The 22751-nt window shown below is 43.3% G+C and overlaps 1 protein-coding gene across 2 annotated transcripts; it reads left to right on the top strand.

Annotated features, from left to right (window-relative positions):
* The first annotated feature begins 2729 nt into the window (after positions 1–2729).
* On the top strand, positions 2730–21509 carry RSAD2 (radical S-adenosyl methionine domain containing 2). Of its 2 annotated transcripts, XM_063915457.1 has the most exons (6): positions 2791–3677; positions 4178–4339; positions 5371–5600; positions 14775–14924; positions 17059–17091; positions 19209–21509. In XM_063915457.1, the coding sequence occupies exons 1-6, from the start codon at positions 3368–3370 to the stop codon at positions 19371–19373; spliced, it is 1050 nt and encodes a 349-aa protein (XP_063771527.1). In that variant the 5' UTR covers positions 2791–3367; the 3' UTR covers positions 19374–21509. The 2 variants fall into 2 exon arrangements, with proteins under 2 accessions (XP_063771528.1, XP_063771527.1); XM_063915458.1 differs by lacking the exon at positions 4178–4339 and having other exon boundaries at positions 2730–3677.
* The last annotated feature ends 1242 nt before the right edge of the window (positions 21510–22751 follow it).

Genomic DNA, 22751 nt, shown 5'->3' with positions numbered 1-22751 from the left:
CTCCGTTGCCTCCCAGAGTTCTGCCTCTGGCCAGGCCCCATCATTTTTGATGGCAGCCCTGATTCTACATACTGTAGCTTGAAGCTATCGCTACCAGGCTTCATGAGAGTTCTTAGAATGATGCACAGAAATATCTTTGTGCAAAACAAATCTCCTATTTTTTGGACAATTAGTTATTTCTTGCACTGTATAATTCCTGGAGAGAAGTGAGGTTAGTTTGCAATGTGCATGCACCGTTGCTGTATCTGTTCCCGGCTGTTTCCCTCTACAGATTCCCTGCCCGGCACCGACCAAGCCTGTGTCAGTATGGGATGCCCAATTCCCTTACCGGATTAGGATTACTGAGAGCGCTGCAGAGAGTAGCTAGTGGCAGCACTCACGAAGAAATAACCAGGACTATTATATAGTACTTCACCATATATATAAATTATATATCTACGTACGGTACAGTATATTCCATAACCGCATATATTATATACTATTTGCGCAGTGGTGGGATTCAGCCGGTTCGCATCGGTTCTTCAGAACCGATACCTAATGTTAGGTATGGATCTGAGAACCGTTTGCTAATGAGCGCCGCCAGCATAGGCGCCGATTCCGTTACCCCAGTAGAGCTTGCCCCCGCAGCCCCCGCAGTAGATTGAGACGTGCTGGGGGCTGCAGAAGCGCTTCTGTACCATAGCAATGAAACAAAAAAAAATGGCCGCCGCCAAGGAGGAGACAGACGCTAGAGGTCACATTTGACCTCTAGCGCCTGTCTCCTCGGCGGCGGGGATTTTAAGAGGGTGTTTTTTTTACACTACTATGGTACAGAAGCGCTTCCACAGCCCCCAGCGTGTCTCAATCTACTGCGGGGGCTAGCAGTAACCACTGATGCCCGCACCCACCCTCCCTACTTTATTGATGCAGCGTCCAGGAGATACCTGGCAATACACAGGAAAGCCCTGGCAACGCACGGGAGACCCCCTAACAACACGTATGAAACCCCTGGCAGCGCAAAGGAGACCCCTAGCAACGCACATGAAACCCCTGGCAACGCATAGGAGACCCCCTAGCAACACGTATGAAACCCCTGGCAACGCACAGGAGACCCCCTAGCAACACGTATGAAACCCCTGGCAACGCACAGTAGACCCCTAGCAATGTAAGTGGCATTATTGTGTGTGGGCATAAAATGGTGTCAGGGCCATAACTGTGTGTATCATAATATGTAATTGGCGTTACAGTGTGTAGCATAATGGGTGTTATTTGAGTATTAAGTGCATGAATTATTAAACTACCTTTCGGTATACTTAAAATGGTCATTGGGACATAGAACCTGTTGTTAATTTATTTGAATCCCACCACTGTATTCATGTCAACAGGGTATATATCTCTTTATTCTTCTCACAGTCCTACCTCATGTTTCAGTGTAAGGTTATACATATGTTATTTTTGTGTGTGTCTGGTAACATTTATGGCAGAATCTGTGGTGATGTAACCTTGGAATGACAGAGAAGGAACAGGACGAGAAAACTTCATGCCTAAGGGCACTTTTATTAGGCAGATACTTTTCTAATATTATATACTGTATATGTATGTTACTTTGTATAGCTTGATAAAAGGTCCTGAGCAGAACTGAAACAAATATACGCCTGTTAGTGTAGTAAAAGCCTTAATTAGGTTCAGTTGTAAATTTGCAAAAACGCAGACTGACTGATTATCGGGCGTCTAAGCATTCACTGGGAACGCATTCTGCGTGCGCAACCCATGATTTGCGATTCTTCTGCGATCGCATACTGGCAAGATGCAAGGTTGATTGACAGGAGGTGTACATTTGTTGTTGTACACATGGCATTTGCGGGGGGTGTTTGAGAAAACATGGGCGTGACATGCCGTTTTCCGGGCGTGCATCTAATGGTACTTGATTTTTGCTGTGCATTCGCAATTCTGTGGCTGCATTTGCAGAATTGCGAATGTATCGGTGGGTGACTTGTTCTGTGTTGGGCGGACTTTTAACATGCTTGGCGGCTCTTGTTGTGCGATGCTCATCAGTTGCAGTTTTGCTACAATCGCACAACTGCACCTGAAGCTGAATAAGGCCTTAAGTACAGAGATTTCAAGAGTGAAGTGCAAAGTTATTTTATGTGTGTTTAGAGTTTCAGGCTTATACGAAATCCATTTATAAGGTTCCACACAGTGAGTTGAGTCCTCAATCTTGTTATAACCGGATAACCACAGAAAGGCTCATATAAGTCCACAGTGGAAAGAGAAAGCAATATAGTGTACATGTGAATCCCATTCATGTAAATTCATGGACCAGTCCATGAAATTACATGTAGGAGATGCACCACACCTCCTGCAATTAGCTCCTGCCCCTGGAAAGTACAGCCCCCGGCTCTATACGGTCCTGCAGAGGCTTAACGCAATTTACAAAGCAACAAAAAGCAAATCTTTTCCTCGCTCTGTAACAGCTTCTTCAGATGACATTACCCAATACCCAACAATGGAGAGCTGCCTGCTGGCTAAGCACTGGGGGTGATTCAGGTCCACTTGAAAGAGAAAGTTGGGGTAGGGTATGTGCAGTACGGGTCCTACGTAGTCAGGTGATGTACAGCTGCAGATGTCAGTCGATTGACAGTCTGTAGCCGTTTGTGGGTGGGAAGGGGGGCGCCTCCGTTTTATGGGACTGCCGAGGCCAGGGTCCACATCTTCCATTGGAGATTTCCTGACCTCAGCGATGGAGCTGCGGACACCTCACTGCGTAACCTTATAGGTTACACAGCCAGCCAATGGTGTTGCAGGTGATTTGATGCTGCATGCAGCAGAGAGCCTCCCATGCATGCAGGAGGCATTTACTTACTCCAAATGCCTCCTGCCTACTGTTACTTACCATACTAGTGCATGAACCTGAATCACCACCAGTGTACTGTGACCCTTCATTTCCAGTGTTAGGCAGAGGATTGGTAAATACCGGCATTGCTAATATCTGTATCATTCAGATTATTAGTTACCAACAACTTTTATTAACTAGATAAATAAATTAAAAAGAACACAAGACCATAATAACAAAGAGTATATATATATTTAGATGTGTGTGTGTGTGTGTGTGTGTGTGTGTGTGTGTGTGTGTGTCAGTATACACACACTTCAATTTAAAAAACACACACAAAATAATAAGGTACACCACTAGAGGCACTGATGAGCAAGCAAACGGGTTAAACCTGCGAGTTGGTTTTTTTCCCTCTGACTTGGTTTCAGCTTTTGTTTATAGTGAATGGAAAGTAAAACTCACCATAGAATTAGTAAGTGCGGGAGGCGGCACCAGCCAGCCTATATAAGCAGGGATGTAAGGTGCATTGGGTCACATTAAGCACAAAGTGACAAGATGCTGTCCCTGTGTACGCTGTCAGCTAAGCCATATCTTACATCAGTCTGGAGGAATATGAAGCTGATGTTACAATTCATGGAGATGCTCTCCTTATGGGGGTGGCTGAAGGTCTTTGGAGCACAGAATGTATCAGCCACAAGAGGGAAAGTGACCCAGGACCCCGGCACAGTGAAACCCACCAGTGTGAATTATCACTTCACCAGGCAGTGCAATTATAAGTGTGGCTTCTGCTTTCACACTGCAAAGACCTCATTTGTCTTACCCATAGAAGAAGCCAAGAAAGGACTCTCCATGCTGAAAGATGCAGGTATGTCAGAGACTGGTATGTAACCCAGCAGTATAGTGATAGCAGAAGCTATCACTATACTGATGAACTGTGCAATATGGTATCTCTCTAATCACCAATGAGATTATATTTATCAGGGTAAAAATGCATTATTTAATAAGGTTAAGTGGATCTGTTGCCCACAGCAACCAAATCTAATTCTGGCTTTCATTTTATAGGCTGTACAAGATAAATGATATCAAGAATCTGATTGTTATATATCCCAACATTTTGTGATGGACCTTTGGTGCAAGCATGAAAAGGGGGTGTGGCCATGTGTCACACCCCCATTTCATGTCATGCTGTGGGTGTGCCCAGCACTTGCTGAGCTCCGCCTCCTACTCTCTTAGCCTTGTTTAGGAGCTGCTCACAGTCTATGCTAATATAATAGTTGTCATAGTTAAACTGGCCACCTTTGCAAATACTGTAGCATTCATTGTACTTTGTTACAATGACTTCATATCTCCTATTCTGTCCTCTAGGTATGGAAAAAATAAACTTTTCTGGGGGTGAACCATTCATGCAGGATAGGGGGCACTTTGTTGGAAAGCTGGTCGAGTACTGCAAGCAAGATCTGCAGCTGCCCAGTGTCAGCATTGTAAGCAACGGCAGTCTGATCACAGAGAAGTGGTTTAAATCATATGGTGAGTGATTGGAATACCCCTCATGGCATAATGCAGCAAATTGCATGTCTGTGGGTGGGGGGATGGGGGGGGAGGGGCAAGATGACACAATTCTCAGAGAAGCCGGAGTTGTGTCTTATTCTGAGTCATGTATTTGGAGCACTGTAATTCTTGACCATCTTGTGGAGGTGTAGGGTCATAATGTCATGTGAGAGAAACAGGTTTGGGTTTGGTGCACTGCCTGTAGTGGACATGTTTGGCTAGCCGGATTGCTGCACTTCTTGAATGCCTGACCTGCCAATATCAAAGGCAGTGCACCAAACCAAACCTATTCCATGACATGATATTATCACCATATACCTCAACAAGTTTGCGATGAATTTCAGCTGCTGTTGTGCCCTTTACACACAGGAATCTGATCACACTATGCACCTCAATGTGTGACCATGTGTCCACCAACCCTGCCATCTTACACCTGATGTTGGGACAGTATGACTGATATGAGGTGCAGTCTAATGGCTGTAAGGGGAAGCAGTGGTCTACCTGCTCTGGCGGGAAATTAACTGAAATAGAGAACATTACACACTGGAGAAGTCTTGTTACCAAACTTATTGAACCACCCTCGTATTAAACCTTCTGCTAGTGGAGGTGTTGCCTATAGAAACCAGTAATTTTACAGAGTGTACTAGGTAAAATGATAGCTAGAATTAATTCCTATTGACAACAACACAACTTGTTCTCTTTGGAAAAGCCACACATGTCACCAGTATGCACCTGGTCCTGCAGGTCACACGTGATAGTGATGCAGTGTGAAACTAGCCAATTATCACATATAACTTAACATATACTGTAGATGGCTGGGGGGAAAAACGGGGCACAGATTCTTTGTGGGAGATTTCCAACAATGCCTCAATGTGATCCTGTCTATCACCACTAGCACAGTGATAAAGAGGTAGAGATACTGTAGGTAGATGAGAGTGTATGTGTGACCTTGTGCGTATGTATCTCAGTGACACATATAATTTAATGAAGGTTAAATATATATTTTCCAGGTGAACATCTGGATATTCTTGCTGTGTCCTGTGACAGCTTCGATGAGGGCGTCAACAAGCTCATTGGCCGAGGACAAGGGAGAAAAAACCACGTGGAAAAATTAATAACGATCAGAAAATGGTGTCAGGAATATAACGTGGCATTTAAAATAAATTCTGTTATCAACCGCTACAATGTGGACGAGGACATGAATAAGGAAATTACAATGGTGAATCCAATACGCTGGAAGGTAAGGATACCGGGAAATATCACAATGTCAGCCATCACCCCACCTTTCTTACAGTGTTAGCTTTGTATATAGGATGAGGTAAAAAACCTCCCGGATTAAAAACAAAACAAAAAACATGATACATGCTATTCAAAATTTTAGTACATAATCTAAAAGTGCATGGAATCACAGGCAGAACTCTGGGAGGCAACGGAGTCATCTGCCGCCGGGCTCCTGCTCTGAAGGGGGGCACCTCTCCTCCCATTCTGTGACACCATTGAATTAAGTTAATTGATAGCTGTCGCTGTCTTTTCAGTGGCCGACTTCCTCACTGGTCCCTGCACCTTACAAATCACACCCTCTTTATTATACTGAATATACACATTTTACAAGTGTCATAGCCAGGAATAGAACCCACAACCTATTACACTGGAAGCAGACACCTTACTGATGAAGCTATTTGCTCCTGTATCGATAATATGGGAATTCTAACTATATGAAGTTACTTCTCTGACAATTACACATAACTTCATATAGTTAGAATTCTCATGCTTCCTCTACAGGAGCAAATAACTCCATCAGTAAAGTGTCTGCTGTTAGTGTAACAGGTCATGGGTCCTAATCCTGGATTATGACTGCTAAGAAATGTGTGATTTAAAATAAAAGACAATTAAATGTATAAATACAGTATATACATTTTTTTCAGAACACTCCACACACGCACGCACGCACACACACACATACATACATACATACATACATACATACATACATATATTTATCTTAATATAGGAAATAGGGAGGCAGGCACCAATATTTATCTTGCCTCCGGGCAACTTGGACGAACTTACACCACTGCATGGAATACAGTTTATTTAAAATTGGTATTGAATTAGAGATGAGCGCCTGAAATTTTTCGGGTTTTGTGTTTTGGTTTTGGGTTCGGTTCCGCGGCCGTGTTTTGGGTTCGAACGCGTTTTGGCAAAACCTCACCGAATTTTTTTTGTCGGATTCGGGTGTGTTTTGGATTCGGGTGTTTTTTTCAAAAAACACTAAAAAACAGCTTAAATCATAGAATTTGGGGGTCATTTTGATCCCAAAGTATTATTAACCTCAAAAACCATAATTTACACTCATTTTCAGTCTATTCTGAATACCTCACACCTCACAATATTATTTTTAGTCCTAAAATTTGCACCGAGGTCGCTGTGTGAGTAAGATAAGCGACCCTAGTGGCCGACACAAACACCGGGCCCATCTAGGAGTGGCACTGCAGTGTCACGCAGGATGTCCCTTCCAAAAAACCCTCCCCAAACAGCACATGACGCAAAGAAAAAAAGAGGCGCAATGAGGTAGCTGTGTGAGTAAGATTAGCGACCCTAGTGGCCGACACAAACACCGGGCCCATCTAGGAGTGGCACTGCAGTGTCACGCAGGATGGCCCTTCCAAAAAACCCTCCCCAAACAGCACATGACGCAAAGAAAAAAAGAGGCGCAATGAGGTAGCTGTGTGAGTAAGATTAGCGACCCTAGTGGCCGACACAAACACCGGGCCCATCTAGGAGTGGCACTGCAGTGTCACGCAGGATGTCCCTTCCAAAAAACCCTCCCCAAACAGCACATGACGCAAAGAAAAAAAGAGGCGCAATGAGGTAGCTGACTGTGTGAGTAAGATTAGCGACCCTAGTGGCCGACACAAACACCGGGCCCATCTAGGAGTGGCACTGCAGTGTCACGCAGGATGTCCCTTCCAAAAAACCCTCCCCAATCAGCACATGATGCAAAGAAAAAGAAAAGAAAAAAGAGGTGCAAGATGGAATTGTCCTTGGGCCCTCCCACCCACCCTTATGTTGTATAAACAAAACAGGACATGCACACTTTAACCAACCCATCATTTCAGTGACAGGGTCTGCCACACGACTGTGACTGATATGACGGGTTGGTTTGGACCCCCCCCAAAAAAGAAGCAATTAATCTCTCCTTGCACAAACTGGCTCTACAGAGGCAAGATGTCCACCTCATCTTCACCCTCCGATATATCACCGTGTACATCCCCCTCCTCACAGATTATCAATTCGTCCCCACTGGAATCCACCATCTCAGCTCCCTGTGTACTTTGTGGAGGCAATTGCTGCTGGTCAATGTCTCCGCGGAGGAATTGATTATAATTCATTTTAATGAACATCATCTTCTCCACATTTTCTGGATGTAACCTCGTACGCCGATTGCTGACAAGGTGAGCGGCGGCACTAAACACTCTTTCGGAGTACACACTTGTGGGAGGGCAACTTAGGTAGAATAAAGCCAGTTTGTGCAAGGGCCTCCAAATTGCCTCTTTTTCCTGCCAGTATAAGTACGGACTGTGTGACGTGCCTACTTGGATGCGGTCACTCATATAATCCTCCACCATTCTATCAATGTTGAGAGAATCATATGCAGTGACAGTAGACGACATGTCCGTAATCGTTGTCAGGTCCTTCAGTCCGGACCAGATGTCAGCATCAGCAGTCGCTCCAGACTGCCCTGCATCACCGCCAGCGGGTGGGCTCGGAATTCTGAGCCTTTTCCTCGCACCCCCAGTTGCGGGAGAATGTGAAGGAGGAGATGTTGACAGGTCGCGTTCCGCTTGACTTGACAATTTTGTCACCAGCAGGTCTTTCAACCCCAGCAGACTTGTGTCTGCCGGAAAGAGAGATCCAAGGTAGGCTTTAAATCTAGGATCGAGCACGGTGGCCAAAATGTAGTGCTCTGATTTCAACAGATTGACCACCCGTGAATCCTTGTTAAGCGAATTAAGGGCTGCATCCACAAGTCCCACATGCCTAGCGGAATCGCTCCCTTTTAGCTCCTTCTTCAATGCCTCCAGCTTCTTCTGCAAAAGCCTGATGAGGGGAATGACCTGACTCAGGCTGGCAGTGTCTGAACTGACTTCACGTGTGGCAAGTTCAAAGGGCATCAGAACCTTGCACAACGTTGAAATCATTCTCCACTGCACTTGAGACAGGTGCATTCCACCTCCTATATCGTGCTCAATTGTATAGGCTTGAATGGCCTTTTGCTGCTCCTCCAACCTCTGAAGCATATAGAGGGTTGAATTCCACCTCGTTACCACTTCTTGCTTCAGATGATGGCAGGGCAGGTTCAGTAGTTTTTGGTGGTGCTCCAGTCTTCTGTACGTGGTGCCTGTACGCCGAAAGTGTCCCGCAATTCTTCTGGCCACCGACAGCATCTCTTGCACGCCCCTGTCGTTTTTTAAAAAATTCTGCACCACCAAATTCAAGGTATGTGCAAAACATGGGACGTGCTGGAATTTGCCCATATTTAATGCACACACAATATTGCTGGCGTTGTCCGATGCCACAAATCCACAGGAGAGTCCAATTGGGGTAAGCCATTCCGCGATGATCTTCCTCAGTTGCCGTAAGAGGTTTTCAGCTGTGTGCGTAATCTGGAAACCGGTGATACAAAGCGTAGCCTGCCTAGGAAAGAGTTGGCGTTTGCGAGATGCTGCTACTGGTGCCGCCGCTGCTGTTCTTGCGGCGGGAGTCCATACATCTACCCAGTGGGCTGTCACAGTCATATAGTCCTGACCCTGCCCTGCTCCACTTGTCCACATGTCCGTGGTTAAGTGGACATTGGGTACAGCTGCATTTTTTAGGACACTGGTGACTCTTTTTCTGAGGTCTGTGTACATTTTCGGTATCGCCTGCCTAGAGAAATGGAACCTAGATGGTATTTGGTACCGGGGACACAGTACCTCCAACCAGTCTCTAGTTGGCTCTGCAGTAATGATGGATACCGGAACCACGTTTCTCACCACCCAGGATGCCAAGGCCTCAGTTATCCGCTTTGCAGTAGGATGACTGCTGTGATATTTCATCTTCCTCGCAAAGGACTGTTGAACAGTCAATTGCTTACTGGAAGTAGTACAAGTGGGCTTACGACTTCCCCTCTGGGATGACCATCGACTCCCAGCGGCAACAACAGCAGCGCCAGCAGCAGTAGGCGTTACACGCAAGGATGCATCGGAGGAATCCCAGGCAGGAGAGGACTCGTCAGAATTGCCAGTGACATGGCCTGCAGGACTATTGGCATTCCTGGGGAAGGAGGAAATTGACACTGAGGGAGTTGGTGGGGTGGTTTGCGTGAGCTTGGTTACAAGAGGAAGAGATTTACTGGTCAGTGGACTGCTTCCGCTGTCACCCAAAGTTTTTGAACTTGTCACTGACTTATTATGAATGCGCTGCAGGTGACGTATAAGGGAGGATGTTCCGAGGTGGTTAACGTCCTTACCCCTACTTATTACAGCTTGACAAAGGGAACACACGGCTTGACACCTGTTGTCCGCATTTCTGGTGAAATACCTCCACACCGAAGAGCTGATTTTTTTGGTATTTTCACCTGGCATGTCAACGGCCATATTCCTCCCACGGACAACAGGTGTCTCCCCGGGTGCCTGACTTAAACAAACCACCTCACCATCAGAATCCTCCTGGTCAATTTCCTCCCCAGCGCCAGCAACACCCATATCCTCCTCATCCTGGTGTACTTCAACACTGACATCTTCAATCTGACTATCAGGAACTGGACTGCGGGTGCTCCTTCCAGCACTTGCAGGGGGCGTGCAAATGGTGGAAGGCGCATGCTCTTCACGTCCAGTGTTGGGAAGGTCAGGCATCGCAACCGACACAATTGGACTCTCCTTGTGGATTTGGGATTTCGAAGAATGCACAGTTCTTTGCTGTGCTGCTTTTGCCAGCTTGAGTCTTTTCATTTTTCTAGCGAGAGGCTGAGTGCTTCCATCCTCATGTGAAGCTGAACCACAAGCCATGAACATAGGCCAGGGCCTCAGCCGTTCCTTGCCACTCCGTGTGGTAAATGGCATATTGGCAAGTTTACGCTTCTCCTCCGACAATTTTATTTTAGGTTTTGGAGTCCTTTTTTTTCTGATATTTGGTGTTTTGGATTTGACATGCTCTGTACTATGACATTGGGCATCGGCCTTGGCAGACGACGTTGCTGGCATTTCATCGTCTCGGCCATGACTAGTGGCAGCAGCTTCAGCACGAGGTGGAAGTGGATCTTGATCTTTCCCTAATTTTGGAACCTCAACATTTTTGTTCTCCATATTTTAATAGGCACAACTAAAAGGCACCTCAGGTAAACAATGGAGATGGATACTAGTATACAATTATGGACTGCCTGCCGACTGCAGACACAGAGGTAGCCACAGCCGTGAACTACCGTACTGTACTGTGTCTGCAGCTAATATAGACTGGTTGATAAAGAGAAGATGTCTATGTAACTATGTATGTATAAAGAAGACTGAAAAAAATCCACGGTTAGGTGGTATACAATTATGGACGGACTGCCTGCCGAGTGCAGACACAGAGGTAGCCACAGCCGTGAACTACCGTACTGTACTGTGTCTGCAGCTAATATAGACTGGTTGATAAAGAGAAGATGTCTATGTAACTATGTATGTATAAAGAAGAATGAAAAAAAACCACGGTTAGGTGGTATACAATTATGGACGGACTGCCTGCCGAGTGCAGACACAGAGGTAGCCACAGCCGTGAACTACCGTACTGTACTGTGTCTGCAGCTAATATAGACTGGTTGATAAAGAGAAGATGTCTATGTAACTATGTATGTATAAAGAAGAATGAAAAAAATCCACGGTTAGGTGGTATTACAATTATGGACGGACTGCCTGCCGAGTGCAGAGACACAGAGGTAGCCACAGCCGTGAACTACCGTACTGTGTCTGCTGCGACTGGATGATAAATGATATAAAAAATATATATATATCACTACTGCAGCCGGACAGGTATATATTATATATTATATAATGACGGACCTGCTGGACACTGTCTGTCAGCAGAATGAGTTTTATTTTTATAGAATAAAAAAAAAAAAAACACACAAGTGAAGTCACACGACGAGTGTTTAACTTTTTCAGGCAATCACAATATAAGTATACTACTAACTATACTGGTGGTCAGTGTGGTCAGGTCACTGGTCAGTCACACTGGCAGTGGCACTCCTGCAGCAAAAGTGTGCACTGTTTAATTTTAATATAATATGTACTCCTGGCTCCTGCTATAACCTATAACTGGCACTGCAGTAGTGCTCCCCAGTCTCCCCCACAATTATAAGCTGTGTGAGCTGAGCAGTCAGACAGATATATAATATATATAGATGATGCAGCACACTGGCCTGAGCCTGAGCAGTGCACACAGATATGGTATGTGACTGACTGAGTCACTGTGTGTATCGCTTTTTTCAGGCAGAGAACGGATATATTAAATAAACTGCACTGTGTGTCTGGTGGTCACTCACTATATAATATATTATGTACTCCTGGCTCCTGCTATAACCTATAACTGGCACTGCAGTAGTGCTCCCCAGTCTCCCCCACAATTATAAGCTGTGTGAGCTGAGCAGTCAGACAGATATATATAATATTATATATAGATAATAGATGATGCAGCACACTGGCCTGAGCCTGAGCAGTGCACACAGATATGGTATGTGACTGACTGAGTCACTGTGTGTATCGCTTTTTTCAGGCAGAGAACGGATATATTAAATAAACTGCACTGTGTGTCTGGTGGTCACTCACTATATAATATATTATGTACTCCTGGCTCCTGCTATAACCTATAACTGGCACTGCAGTAGTGCTCCCCAGTCTCCCCCACAATTATAAGCTGTGTGAGCTGAGCAGTCAGACAGATATATATAATATTATATATAGATAATAGATGATGCAGCACACTGGCCTGAGCCTGAGCAGTGCACACAGATATGGTATGTGACTGACTGAGTCACTGTGTGTATCGCTTTTTTCAGGCAGAGAACGGATATATTAAATAAACTGCACTGTGTGTCTGGTGGTCACTCACTATATAATATATTATGTACTCCTGGCTCCTGCTATAACCTATAACTGGCACTGCAGTAGTGCTCCCCAGTCTCCCCCACAATTATAAGCTGTGTGAGCTGAGCAGTCAGACAGATATATATAATATTATATATAGATAATAGATGATGCAGCACACTGGCCTGAGCCTGAGCAGTGCACACAGATATGGTATGTGACTGAGTCACTGTGTGCTGTGTATCGCTTTTTTCAGGCAGAGAACGGATTATAAAGTAAACTGCACTGTCCTCACTAGTAAACTCTCTCCACTCAGTCTCTACACTTCTACAGTAACAGTACTCCTCCTAGTCAGCTCCAGTAAATCTCTCTCAGTCTCTTATAATCTAAATGGAGAGGACGCCAGCCACGTCCTCTCCCTATCAATCTCAATGCACGTGTGAAAATGGCGGCGACGCGCGGCTCCTTATATAGAATCCGAGTCTCGCGATAGAATCCGAGCCTCGCGAGAATCCGACAGCGTCATGATGACGTTCGGGCGCGCTCGGGTTAACCGAGCAAGGCGGGAAGATCCGAGTCGCTCGGACCCGTGAAAAAAAACATGAAGTTCTGGCGGGTTCGGATTCAGAGAAACCGAACCCGCTCATCTCTATATTGAATATGATGTGATGTCCTTCATTTGTGATACACATGTAGTCAAGTGATGTGAAATTTCAGAAATCGATGGGTCATTTCCGGTGTTATCGCTGCAGTTTCCTGATGAAGCTCACTTTCATTTGTCTGGCTACGTTACTAAGCAGAATTTTCATTACTGGGTGGAAAACAATCCTCAGACAGAGAGGAGGGGTGCTTCCCCCCCCCCCCCCCCCCCCCCGCTATCCCCCCAGCATACTAAAAAATTACCTGTAACCATACCTGAACCTATTTGGTGATAGAATTTCAGAGATTTGGTCACATGCATTGCAAAGACATTCCTCATCAGCTTCATAAAAGGCCTCTACACAGCTAACGGGGCCATCTGATAGCTGAGGAGTACAAATATCAAGAAAAAAAGGCAATTGGTTTCTGAGTACAAATATCACCCAAGATACATTAATGCACTGAAGACTGCTATACGCCAAGAAAAGACAATATCATGTTCAAAGCCAATTGAAAATAAACACTTTTAGAATATGTACTAATATTTCGAATAGCATTTACCATGCCTTTTATGCTTTTCTTTTATTCTTTAAAATCATGGGAGTTTTTTTGCCCCACCCTGTACAAATGTAATTTTATATACAGTCCAATTATATATGTATGTAACATGTCGCTATAAAAAAAAACAAATGTTGCATTCATTGTCCTATAGCTTGATTAACTTATGTGAAGTTATGCAGTGCTATGGTATATGTTTGTGCTATTTGAATAAAACATACAGTGGTAAATTTACTAAGATGGGAGTTCTATTTAAGATGGGATGTTGCCCATAGCAACCAATCAGATTCCAGGTATTTTATTCTAGAAGGTGCTAGATAAATGAGAAGTAGAAGCTGATTGGTTGCTATGGGCAACATCCCATCTTAAATAGAACTCCCACCTTAGTAAATTTACCCCACTGTTTCTTTTGTGTAATGCCATATTAAAATACACACCAAAACTGGCATTGTAAAAGGTGTCATATAATGGAATTAGCACATTTTATTGCACTTTTGTACACATAGCTATAACGAGCATATGTTATTTTGCAAATAGTCTAGGAGAGAGAGAGCAGCCAACACTTCAACTACTTATACCCCTTTCACATCGCACAAATAACCCGGTATCGACACGGCATATTGCCGTGTCGAACCGGGTCAGTGTGCGATGTGAAAGGTCCTTTGACGATTTAGCGGGTCGCCTGACCCGGTAATTCAACCCGGTAAAAAAGAAGGGTTTTACCCGGGTTGATTACCGGGTCAGGTGCGGTGTGAATGGGAGCCGTGTCGATGCGACACGGTTCCCATTCACAGCATAGGGAGAGGCGGCGCAGGAGATGAGCTCATCTCCCAGCGCCGCCTCCACCCCCGCCCCTGCTGCTGCTGCTCCCTCCGCTGCTATGGCAACCGACCCGGTATATTGCCGGGTCGGAAAGCCAGCAGCGGAGCGCAAATGCCGGATCCCACCCGGTAAGTACACGTTTGTCTTACCGGGTAGGATCCGGCATTTGCGGTGTGAATGCGGTATTAAAATCTTAAAAAAAACAAGTGTATTGGAGTCTTTAGAAAATGTAGTTTGGTTACTAAACTGATACATTTATCCTAAATCAAAATGTCCATCTATTCTATCATCAGGTGTTTCAGTGTCTCATTATTGAAGGCGAAAATTGTGGAGAAGATGCGTTGAGACAAGCTGAGCAATTTATCATCACTGATGATGAGTTTAAAGGTTTTCTGGATCGTCATAAGAACATGAAATGCTTGGTTCCTGAATCTAACCAGCAGGTACTTATCTCCCTCCTCTTCCCCCTTTTAATATTGCAATCTCCATAACACTCATTTTTCATGTCAAATACCAGAGTTACTATCATGATTTGTTAGAGTACAGTACATTGTAACTAGAAATTCCTATTTATCTTAAATTTTATAAATATTATTTTGAAGCAGTAAAAAAAAAAAAAAAAAAAAAGAGATTTAAAGTACCTGTGGCACAGATCCTTACATGGGTTTGTCCCTTTCAACATCTCTGCAAACCTATTTTAATTTAGGTTGTTTATTCGGGGTGTAGTTATGTGACCGACACCTGTTTATTCTGTCCCCTGCAGTCAGAGTAACAGTCAGAAGGGCCATAGGCAATCTTCATTGTATGGGATCCCCTTCCCTCCTCTGTTACGGCTATGTGAAATTCCCATTACTGTGCCATTCATTGCCACCTATCAGTACTGCACCATCAAACATTTATGAATGCATGGTAATGCAAATTAAGCCCTGCCCCCGATCTACAAAAACACACCTACATTTTTGGTCACTTCCTGCCTACTTCCATATAAGCTCCACCCCATTTAATGTCCACATTTTTTAACTGACCCTCCAAAATCGGTAAGTATGCCCTTTCCACAATACCACTCCATTCTTTCATTGCTTCTTTCTCCTTCTTCTTCTTTATGTTCAAACTTATGTCAATATCTGAGCACACCTAACATAGAACTCCATCCTTTACCACCTTCTTCACATCATCACTTACAGGGTCACTCGCATGTTTACTCTACTGGGGCTTAAAGTCTGACAACAACTAGTGAGTGGGCAAAACGTTGCATGATCCTAATCTTAATTTATACATGTAGCTATCCCTTTATGAGCGGAGCAGTGTTTAGTGGTACAGATCTCATGACTGTCCCTACATGACAAAAAATAAAGCAGAACAATCCGCCACAATCTTTACTGTCCTATCAAAATAGGACAGACTGTGTTGCTCTTGCATCTTTCATTTCCTGCATCTTTAATTTCCTGCTAATACTGCCAGGGTTGCCGAGACTTAGGGTGGGTCCTGTTCTTAGTAGGGTACTGATACACTTGTGGGTATTATTGCAGCACTGTGGAGATGTGTGGTTACACCTCCCCTTTATCTCCAGGCCCCTACAGAAATACAGGTAATTTGTAATCGCTCTCCCATCTCGGTGCCCCTGTTATCCAAAGCCTAGCTGACGCTTCACTGAATGCTTGAATTTTGGGGCCCCGTTTGTAATCTTGATAGTCTCTAATCACTTTCCGGAAAGTTGAGCATTTTCCAAAACCAGCCCTGACATTAAATCAATAATGTCCATATAAATTGTTTCCTTTCCTCCAGAGCCTTTTAAATGGATAACATTTGTTTAATAAACAGGCCTCCTTCCCTAAATCAGCCCTTACTTTAAATTAACATAGAAGTAACCACATTTTTTAAAGACCTTTTCCAACCACTAACCTCAGTAAATCACATTTAATAATAGCAGTTTCCCTCATTAAGTCGCACTAATAAATTAATAGCCACATTTTTAAGAGATAATTTACTGCATTATCAGGCCCTCCATATATATATATATATATATATATATATATATATACAGTATATATACTGTATATATTTATTTATTTATTCATTTAATAGCCCCACAAACCCAACATTGTATTAATAGCCTGCATAACTAATGGTTACAGAATAGAACATTAGTATATCACCCCATGCCCCCAATTTTATTCTTTAAAATGACTGCCTACAAATGACATTAGAACACTTCTATTCTCCGCCACATGACAAAACTCTATTCACTGTCACTTATCTATTCCTGAATGTATAGGCAGATGCATGTATTGGACAAGTGGAGGGGTCAGGTGTGTAAACTGAATGTATGATCAGAGGAATGGATAGATTAATCTATGTTCATTATCTGCCCTTTTTAGTCACCCAAGTACATCATAACTTCATGAAATAGCATAGTATACCTTTCCACAACTTCCATTGGCAGTAACCAGCCTAAATTAAGATCAATGAATAATTTGCATATGTGCTTCCATTAGTTATTCTATATTTTATATATTATTTTGTGATAATTACAATTTTCTTAAACTGTGGTCTTTTCTTTTCATTATCTTATTTTAGATGCGGGATTCTTACCTCATTTTGGATGAATATGTAAGTTTCTAATTTAGTATTTTATAATTATTTTTGGTGTAATATAACTGAGTATTGTGATAATGAAAGTAGTACATATTGAGAAGTATTTATAAAAGGCTTTAGCTAATGGATCCATTCTAACTATGGTACACCATAGAGAACCCTACTTGTGATACAAGGATGAGCAGAATATTATGTCTTCTGTGCCTTAACAAGAAAAAATTGGTGGGTCTTCGTTGAGCTTATTAGTAATCCCTGTGAACGAAGGTCTGGTGTAGAAAAGCAAAATTCTGGGGTGATGATAAAAATAGTAGAGTTTTTACTAATTTTTGGTATTTTTCTCCATTAAGTTGAGTAGCACTTAATTTATTTTGCACATTTTTCTGTAATCACATATTTTTATACATGTAGCCCAATGAAAACAAAGTTGCCAGAAGCATAACCATGAGAACCATAATTTATAGTATAAATTTATCAAATGTAATACTGTATATGGTGGCCAGCATACAGTATGAACATATGATAAATGTGCGAAGAATGAACTTAGTAATAGTATATGTTGAATGGGAGGCCCATCAAGTTGCCGGCTGCCGGGATCCTGGTGGTCAGGATGCAGACGCCGGAATCCAGATACCAGGTGAAATACTGGCAGTCGGAATCCCGACTGCTGCCCAGAATCCCCACTTGGGTGGTGGTACGCTCGCTGCCTGTATTCTGGGCTCACCGCCGATATTCTGGCTGTCGGGATCCCGGCGTTGGTCTCCTGACCGCCGGGATCCCGACAGCCGGTATATCATACTGAATCCCATTGAGCTCAGCTGGTGCATAGTACATTGTGTGCACTTGTGGTCACTTGTATGGGCTGAGTCAGGGCTGTGTTAAGACCTTTAAAGGCACTAAGCACTTCAAAGATTTTGGTGCCCCCATATACAGTATATCTAATTCAAAATATAAACAAAAATACATCAAATTTAAATTTTATTTTTCAATATGAATGAAAACTTACAGTAAGATGCATAATAATGTTTATTTTTTATACTTCTGCTTTATTTATATTTGAAGATATATTTAACATATGGAATTTTTCTGGTGCGGCAGTGGGTGATTGGAAGGGGGGTCAGGTGCATTGGCGGGGGTGTCAGGGAGGTCGGCAGTGGGTACTGACAGTGAGGTAATTGCTGCAAAGCCACTCCCCGACCTGTCTGTGATTGGCCACATACTCCATCATGATGCTGGCCATGTCATGATGTCACTACAGGACCAAAATATTCAGTTTTTTGGAATATTTCAGTTAACTGGTATCTGGATAACGGATACTCGACCTGTATTACTATTTTATTATGTATATATACAATATATATATATATATATATATATATAATTTTTTTTTTTATTATTATTTTTTTCATTTATTGTGGGAACCTGGTTCGGCTACCCCATTTTCAGTTTTGTACCATATGGTCCATGGTAAATTTCTGTGGATCCCCCCTTCCATTGATGCCCTAAGCATTATTTTGCTTAACAGTTAATTCAGCCCTGGCTGAGAGAAGCAGTAGACCCATTATAGGTCTATTAACATGAAACATGTTTTTTATTTCTCTAATTGAGATAAGACATAACGATTGAGAATGAAGTAATCAGAGCGGATGTAACATTTCTGGCACTGTTCCCGAGTACACATCAACTAATCCACACAGTGCATTTCTGCACATCTAGGTCCCAAAAGGTTTCTTAGGATTAGGCTCTCCGCCATTACCTATATGTCTTTAGTGTTTCGTTCACTCCTGTACTCCTCTGCTATTGTTGAGGAGCAACATGCTGCCCAAATGAACATCTGAGGGTTACTTAGATGACCGATGTTCACGCAGATGCTCCTAAGCTGCATCTTCGCCAACCGGAGACATCTTTTTACACAAATGCCTCCTGCAGCATGTACATATTTTACCACAGCCACTGGGTCCGAAGACACAGTGTCTGTACCTATTTCATCCATCTATGAATCAGGCCCCGATACATCCAGAGTGTCGTCCATGTTGTTCGTTTCTCAGCAGGGTTTTGTTGACATTATTTTAGTATAATGTATATATTCTTTTTCTCATTCCTTAACTATAGAATTTATTTAATTTTTCCACCAGATGCGTTTCTTGGACTGCAGAAACAACCGAAAAGATCCATCCAGATCTATTTTGGATGTTGGTGTTGAGAACGCCATAAAGTTTAGTGGCTTCGATGAGAAAATGTTCTTTAAAAGAGGAGGAAAGTATGTGTGGAGCAAAGCAGACCTGAAGTTGGAATGGTGACCACGTCACATTGTCAGACAATGGTTCTCACACAGGACAGTTGTACATCATGGTGTGAAATCACTGGAAGACTGGACTAGACTGTGTACCTTCAGTATATGTTCCATGATGTTCTATTAACCTGGCATGCAGAAAACACGTCATCAAGCCTCATTCAACAGGAGATATTGTCTCACAGACCACCTGAAGCCCATAACATTGCTCATCTTCGTATTAGACCACAAATGTTGTAAAGGTTATATTTCGTCAGTAAGTTTACTGATTAGCAATAATGTTCTGCACTTACGCAGAGTTCTTTGCATCTAAAACAAAGATGTAGATAAATCAAATGTTGAAATATTCCTCCATGGTAACAATTGACATTGGAGAGACTTGGTAGCTATTGGGACAACAGCAGATACTATCTGGAAATAAGAGCAGTCTATGCTTTGTGTTATCTGCGTACATAATAGCATACCTCTTGGGAATGTCCATTCTTCTGTGGTTTCCAATTACAGCGCTTAACCCCCTTCCCCTCCCCTAAGTATGTCCATTAAATGCCTCTGGTGCATGCATCACCCATTCACCACCGCCCTGCTATGCGGAGCTGCAATGAATGGGCAATAGCTCCCAACCTTCTCTTAAGGAGAACACTAATTTTCTCTTCCTCCAAGAAACTAAACTGCATAAATTGCCACCTCTCCCACTCTCTAATGTACTATATACGGTAATCCTGGCTCTACTTTGCATTGTAAACCAATATATTCCTACAGAGAAACTGACAATTTTATTTATTGCACTATATATACTGGTTGGGTATGCGTTACCGCTGCTGTGGATTTCAGCGGTCAGTATACCGACAGCGGAATCCCGGCAGCGGAATGCCGGGCGAGCGCAACAAGCCCCTTGCGGGCTCGGTGGCATTCCCATTCTATAGGTGTCGTGGACGAGTTGGGATAGTCCCTGATATTCAGCATGCCGACTGACGGAATTTAGAGGGGTGCGGGATTTAGCCATCGGTAATGTGACCAGCGGTCTCCTAACCGCCAGTCACATAACTACGTCCCATATATACACATAGAAAGATTTGTTTACAATAATTATTAAATGTATATATTTTGGGGGTTTTACAAGTGTATATTTAAGAGTATTATAAAGGCAGTTCAACCATGGAAAAACTGTCAGAAATGTTTTCATATTTGCATTATTCAATCAAATCATACATAGGAGCAACACCACAACCACCCCCAAGACACCCTCCCTTCAGGACGAAAACCCAGGTTGTGTGTCGTCACAGAGGGGTGCGAGTGGGAGGACCAGTCGGAATCCACAACTGTGTACTTTTTGTTGAATATATACAGATGGCAAATGCAGCTTCGGAATGAGCACTTTGCCAACACGTCCTTGTATTATTGTACACGGTACAGTTACAGGGTGTGTTTGGGTGTATTTTATTTATATTGTAAGAATGGATTAATATTTAGTGAGTAAGTAATTTTAAGTGAGTGGCATTGATTTTTGTTGTATGTTTGGGATAATTTATTTTTTTATTAGTATTTTTGTACTACAGTAAGACTTGGCAGAACTAAACTTTTTTTTGGGGGGGACAAAAATACAATTAGATTTCATAAGAATACACTAGAATAAATAGATGTTGGTGGGCATATATATAAGTACAGTATTTAGACTGTTCTGCTATTGAACATTCTGGCTAATTTCAATGGTTGAATACCCATGGAAATAATCTATTTACCCCTGTTTTATTGTACTAAATTTACTAATCATCAGGCGTGGCCTCCCAGTTCATTACTATGAGGCTTTTGATAGGGCTTCATCATGTATGGTGAAATAACAGATTAAGCAATGACCCAGATTGTTGCATGTCTAGCTAGTACACCTATAAATCATAGCTATGCCAACACCTCTATAGAAGGTTGGATAAATCCCCCCTTTAGTCTCAAAATACTGATATGTATCAATATCCATCTATATATTTCATATGTCATGGACTTCTAATACCACAATCATCACTACAAGAAATGTAAGCTTTAATAGGCTATTGTTATAGTCATGCACTTTGGAAATTTTACTATTTTGTATTTTCATTGTTGTTTTCTTAATTTTGTGATATGCCATAATAAAGTCTTGATTCTCATACCCTTCTGTGTCTTCTGATTATTGAAAGCTTGAAACATACCGTGTTATCAACATTAATAGAAATTCATGTTCTGGTGGCTTTGTAAGCAGGGCCTAATTCAGACCTGTTCACTGTTGTGCGAAATCTCACAGCGGCCGATTATCGAACGACTGTACATGCGTATGGAACATAATGCACATGTGCAAGGCCAAACTACAAAAAAATCCTGCATCTTTTTTGATCACTAGGTGAACGCAGGCTGATTGATAGGAAGCGGATGTTTGGGGGAGGTAACTGTCCATTTTCTGGGAGTGTCAGGAAAAACGCAGGCGTTTACAAGCGTTTTCAGGGCAGGTGTGTGACGTCAGCTCCGGACTGATCAGCCTGTTTCTTTCGCACTGTAGGAGTAAGTCCTGGGATACGCACAGATTGCACAGCCTGGAAAAATCATTCGATGGTGAGTGAGTTGCGAACAGGTTAGCAGCTAACCGGCATTTGCAAAGCTTTTCACACTGCATACGAAGACTTGACGGATTTTCACTCTGGCTGGGCGGCGACTATCTGATCGCAAACCTCTGCAAATTTGCAGAGGAGCGGTTAGGTCTGAATTAGGCCCTCAATTATGAAGCACAGTGAAGGTGCTCCGCAAAGTGTGTCTAAGTAGCCCAGCACAGACCAAACTAGGGACCTTGGGGGTCATTTTGAGTTGATCATAGCTGTGCTAAATTTAGCACAGCTACGATCAGGCACTCAGACATGTGAGAGGACACCCAGCACAGGACTAGTCCGCCCCTTCACGCAGCCACCGCAGCTCGTCCCGCCAACGGTCCGGCCACGCCTGCATTGGCCGGACCGCGCTCCCTAAACGGCGGCTTAACGCTGCCGTCCAGCCCTCTCCCGCCTCTCCTGTCAATCAGGCAGAGGTGATCGCTAGGCAACGACGGCCTTCGGCCATCTGGCATGCGCTGGCGCACTGCGGCGCAGTTCTGACCCGATAGAACCGCTGCGAACAACTGCAGCATGCGATCGGGTCGGAATGACCCCCCTTATTCAGACCTGATCGTAGCAGCAAATTTGTTAGCAGATGGTCAAAACCATGTGCACTGCAGGCGGGGCAGATATAACATGTACTGTACAGAGCAGGGACGTGCAGTCAGGGGAGGCAGTGCCTCTCCTGTCATTAATGATTAAGATAATATAAAGAACATACTTATGACACATATTCTGTGTCATAAGTAATTTCTTTATATTATCCTAACCAT

Source organism: Pseudophryne corroboree, chromosome 4 (genome assembly GCF_028390025.1).
Source record: "Pseudophryne corroboree isolate aPseCor3 chromosome 4, aPseCor3.hap2, whole genome shotgun sequence".
Classification (NCBI taxonomy): domain Eukaryota; kingdom Metazoa; phylum Chordata; class Amphibia; order Anura; family Myobatrachidae; genus Pseudophryne; species Pseudophryne corroboree.
This window is presented reverse-complemented; position numbering and strand designations above follow the sequence as displayed.

Excerpts from the sequence above, each read along its gene's own strand:
- RSAD2 (XM_063915457.1), top strand. The coding sequence starts at position 3,368 with ATGCTGTCCCTGTGTACGCTGTCAGCTAAGCCATATCTTACATCAGTC. Across the intron at positions 3,678-4,177 it reads CTCCATGCTGAAAGATGCAG|GTATGGAAAAAATAAACTTT; the intron begins GTATGTCAGAGA and ends TCTGTCCTCTAG. Across the intron at positions 14,925-17,058 it reads TTCCTGAATCTAACCAGCAG|ATGCGGGATTCTTACCTCAT; the intron begins GTACTTATCTCC and ends ATCTTATTTTAG.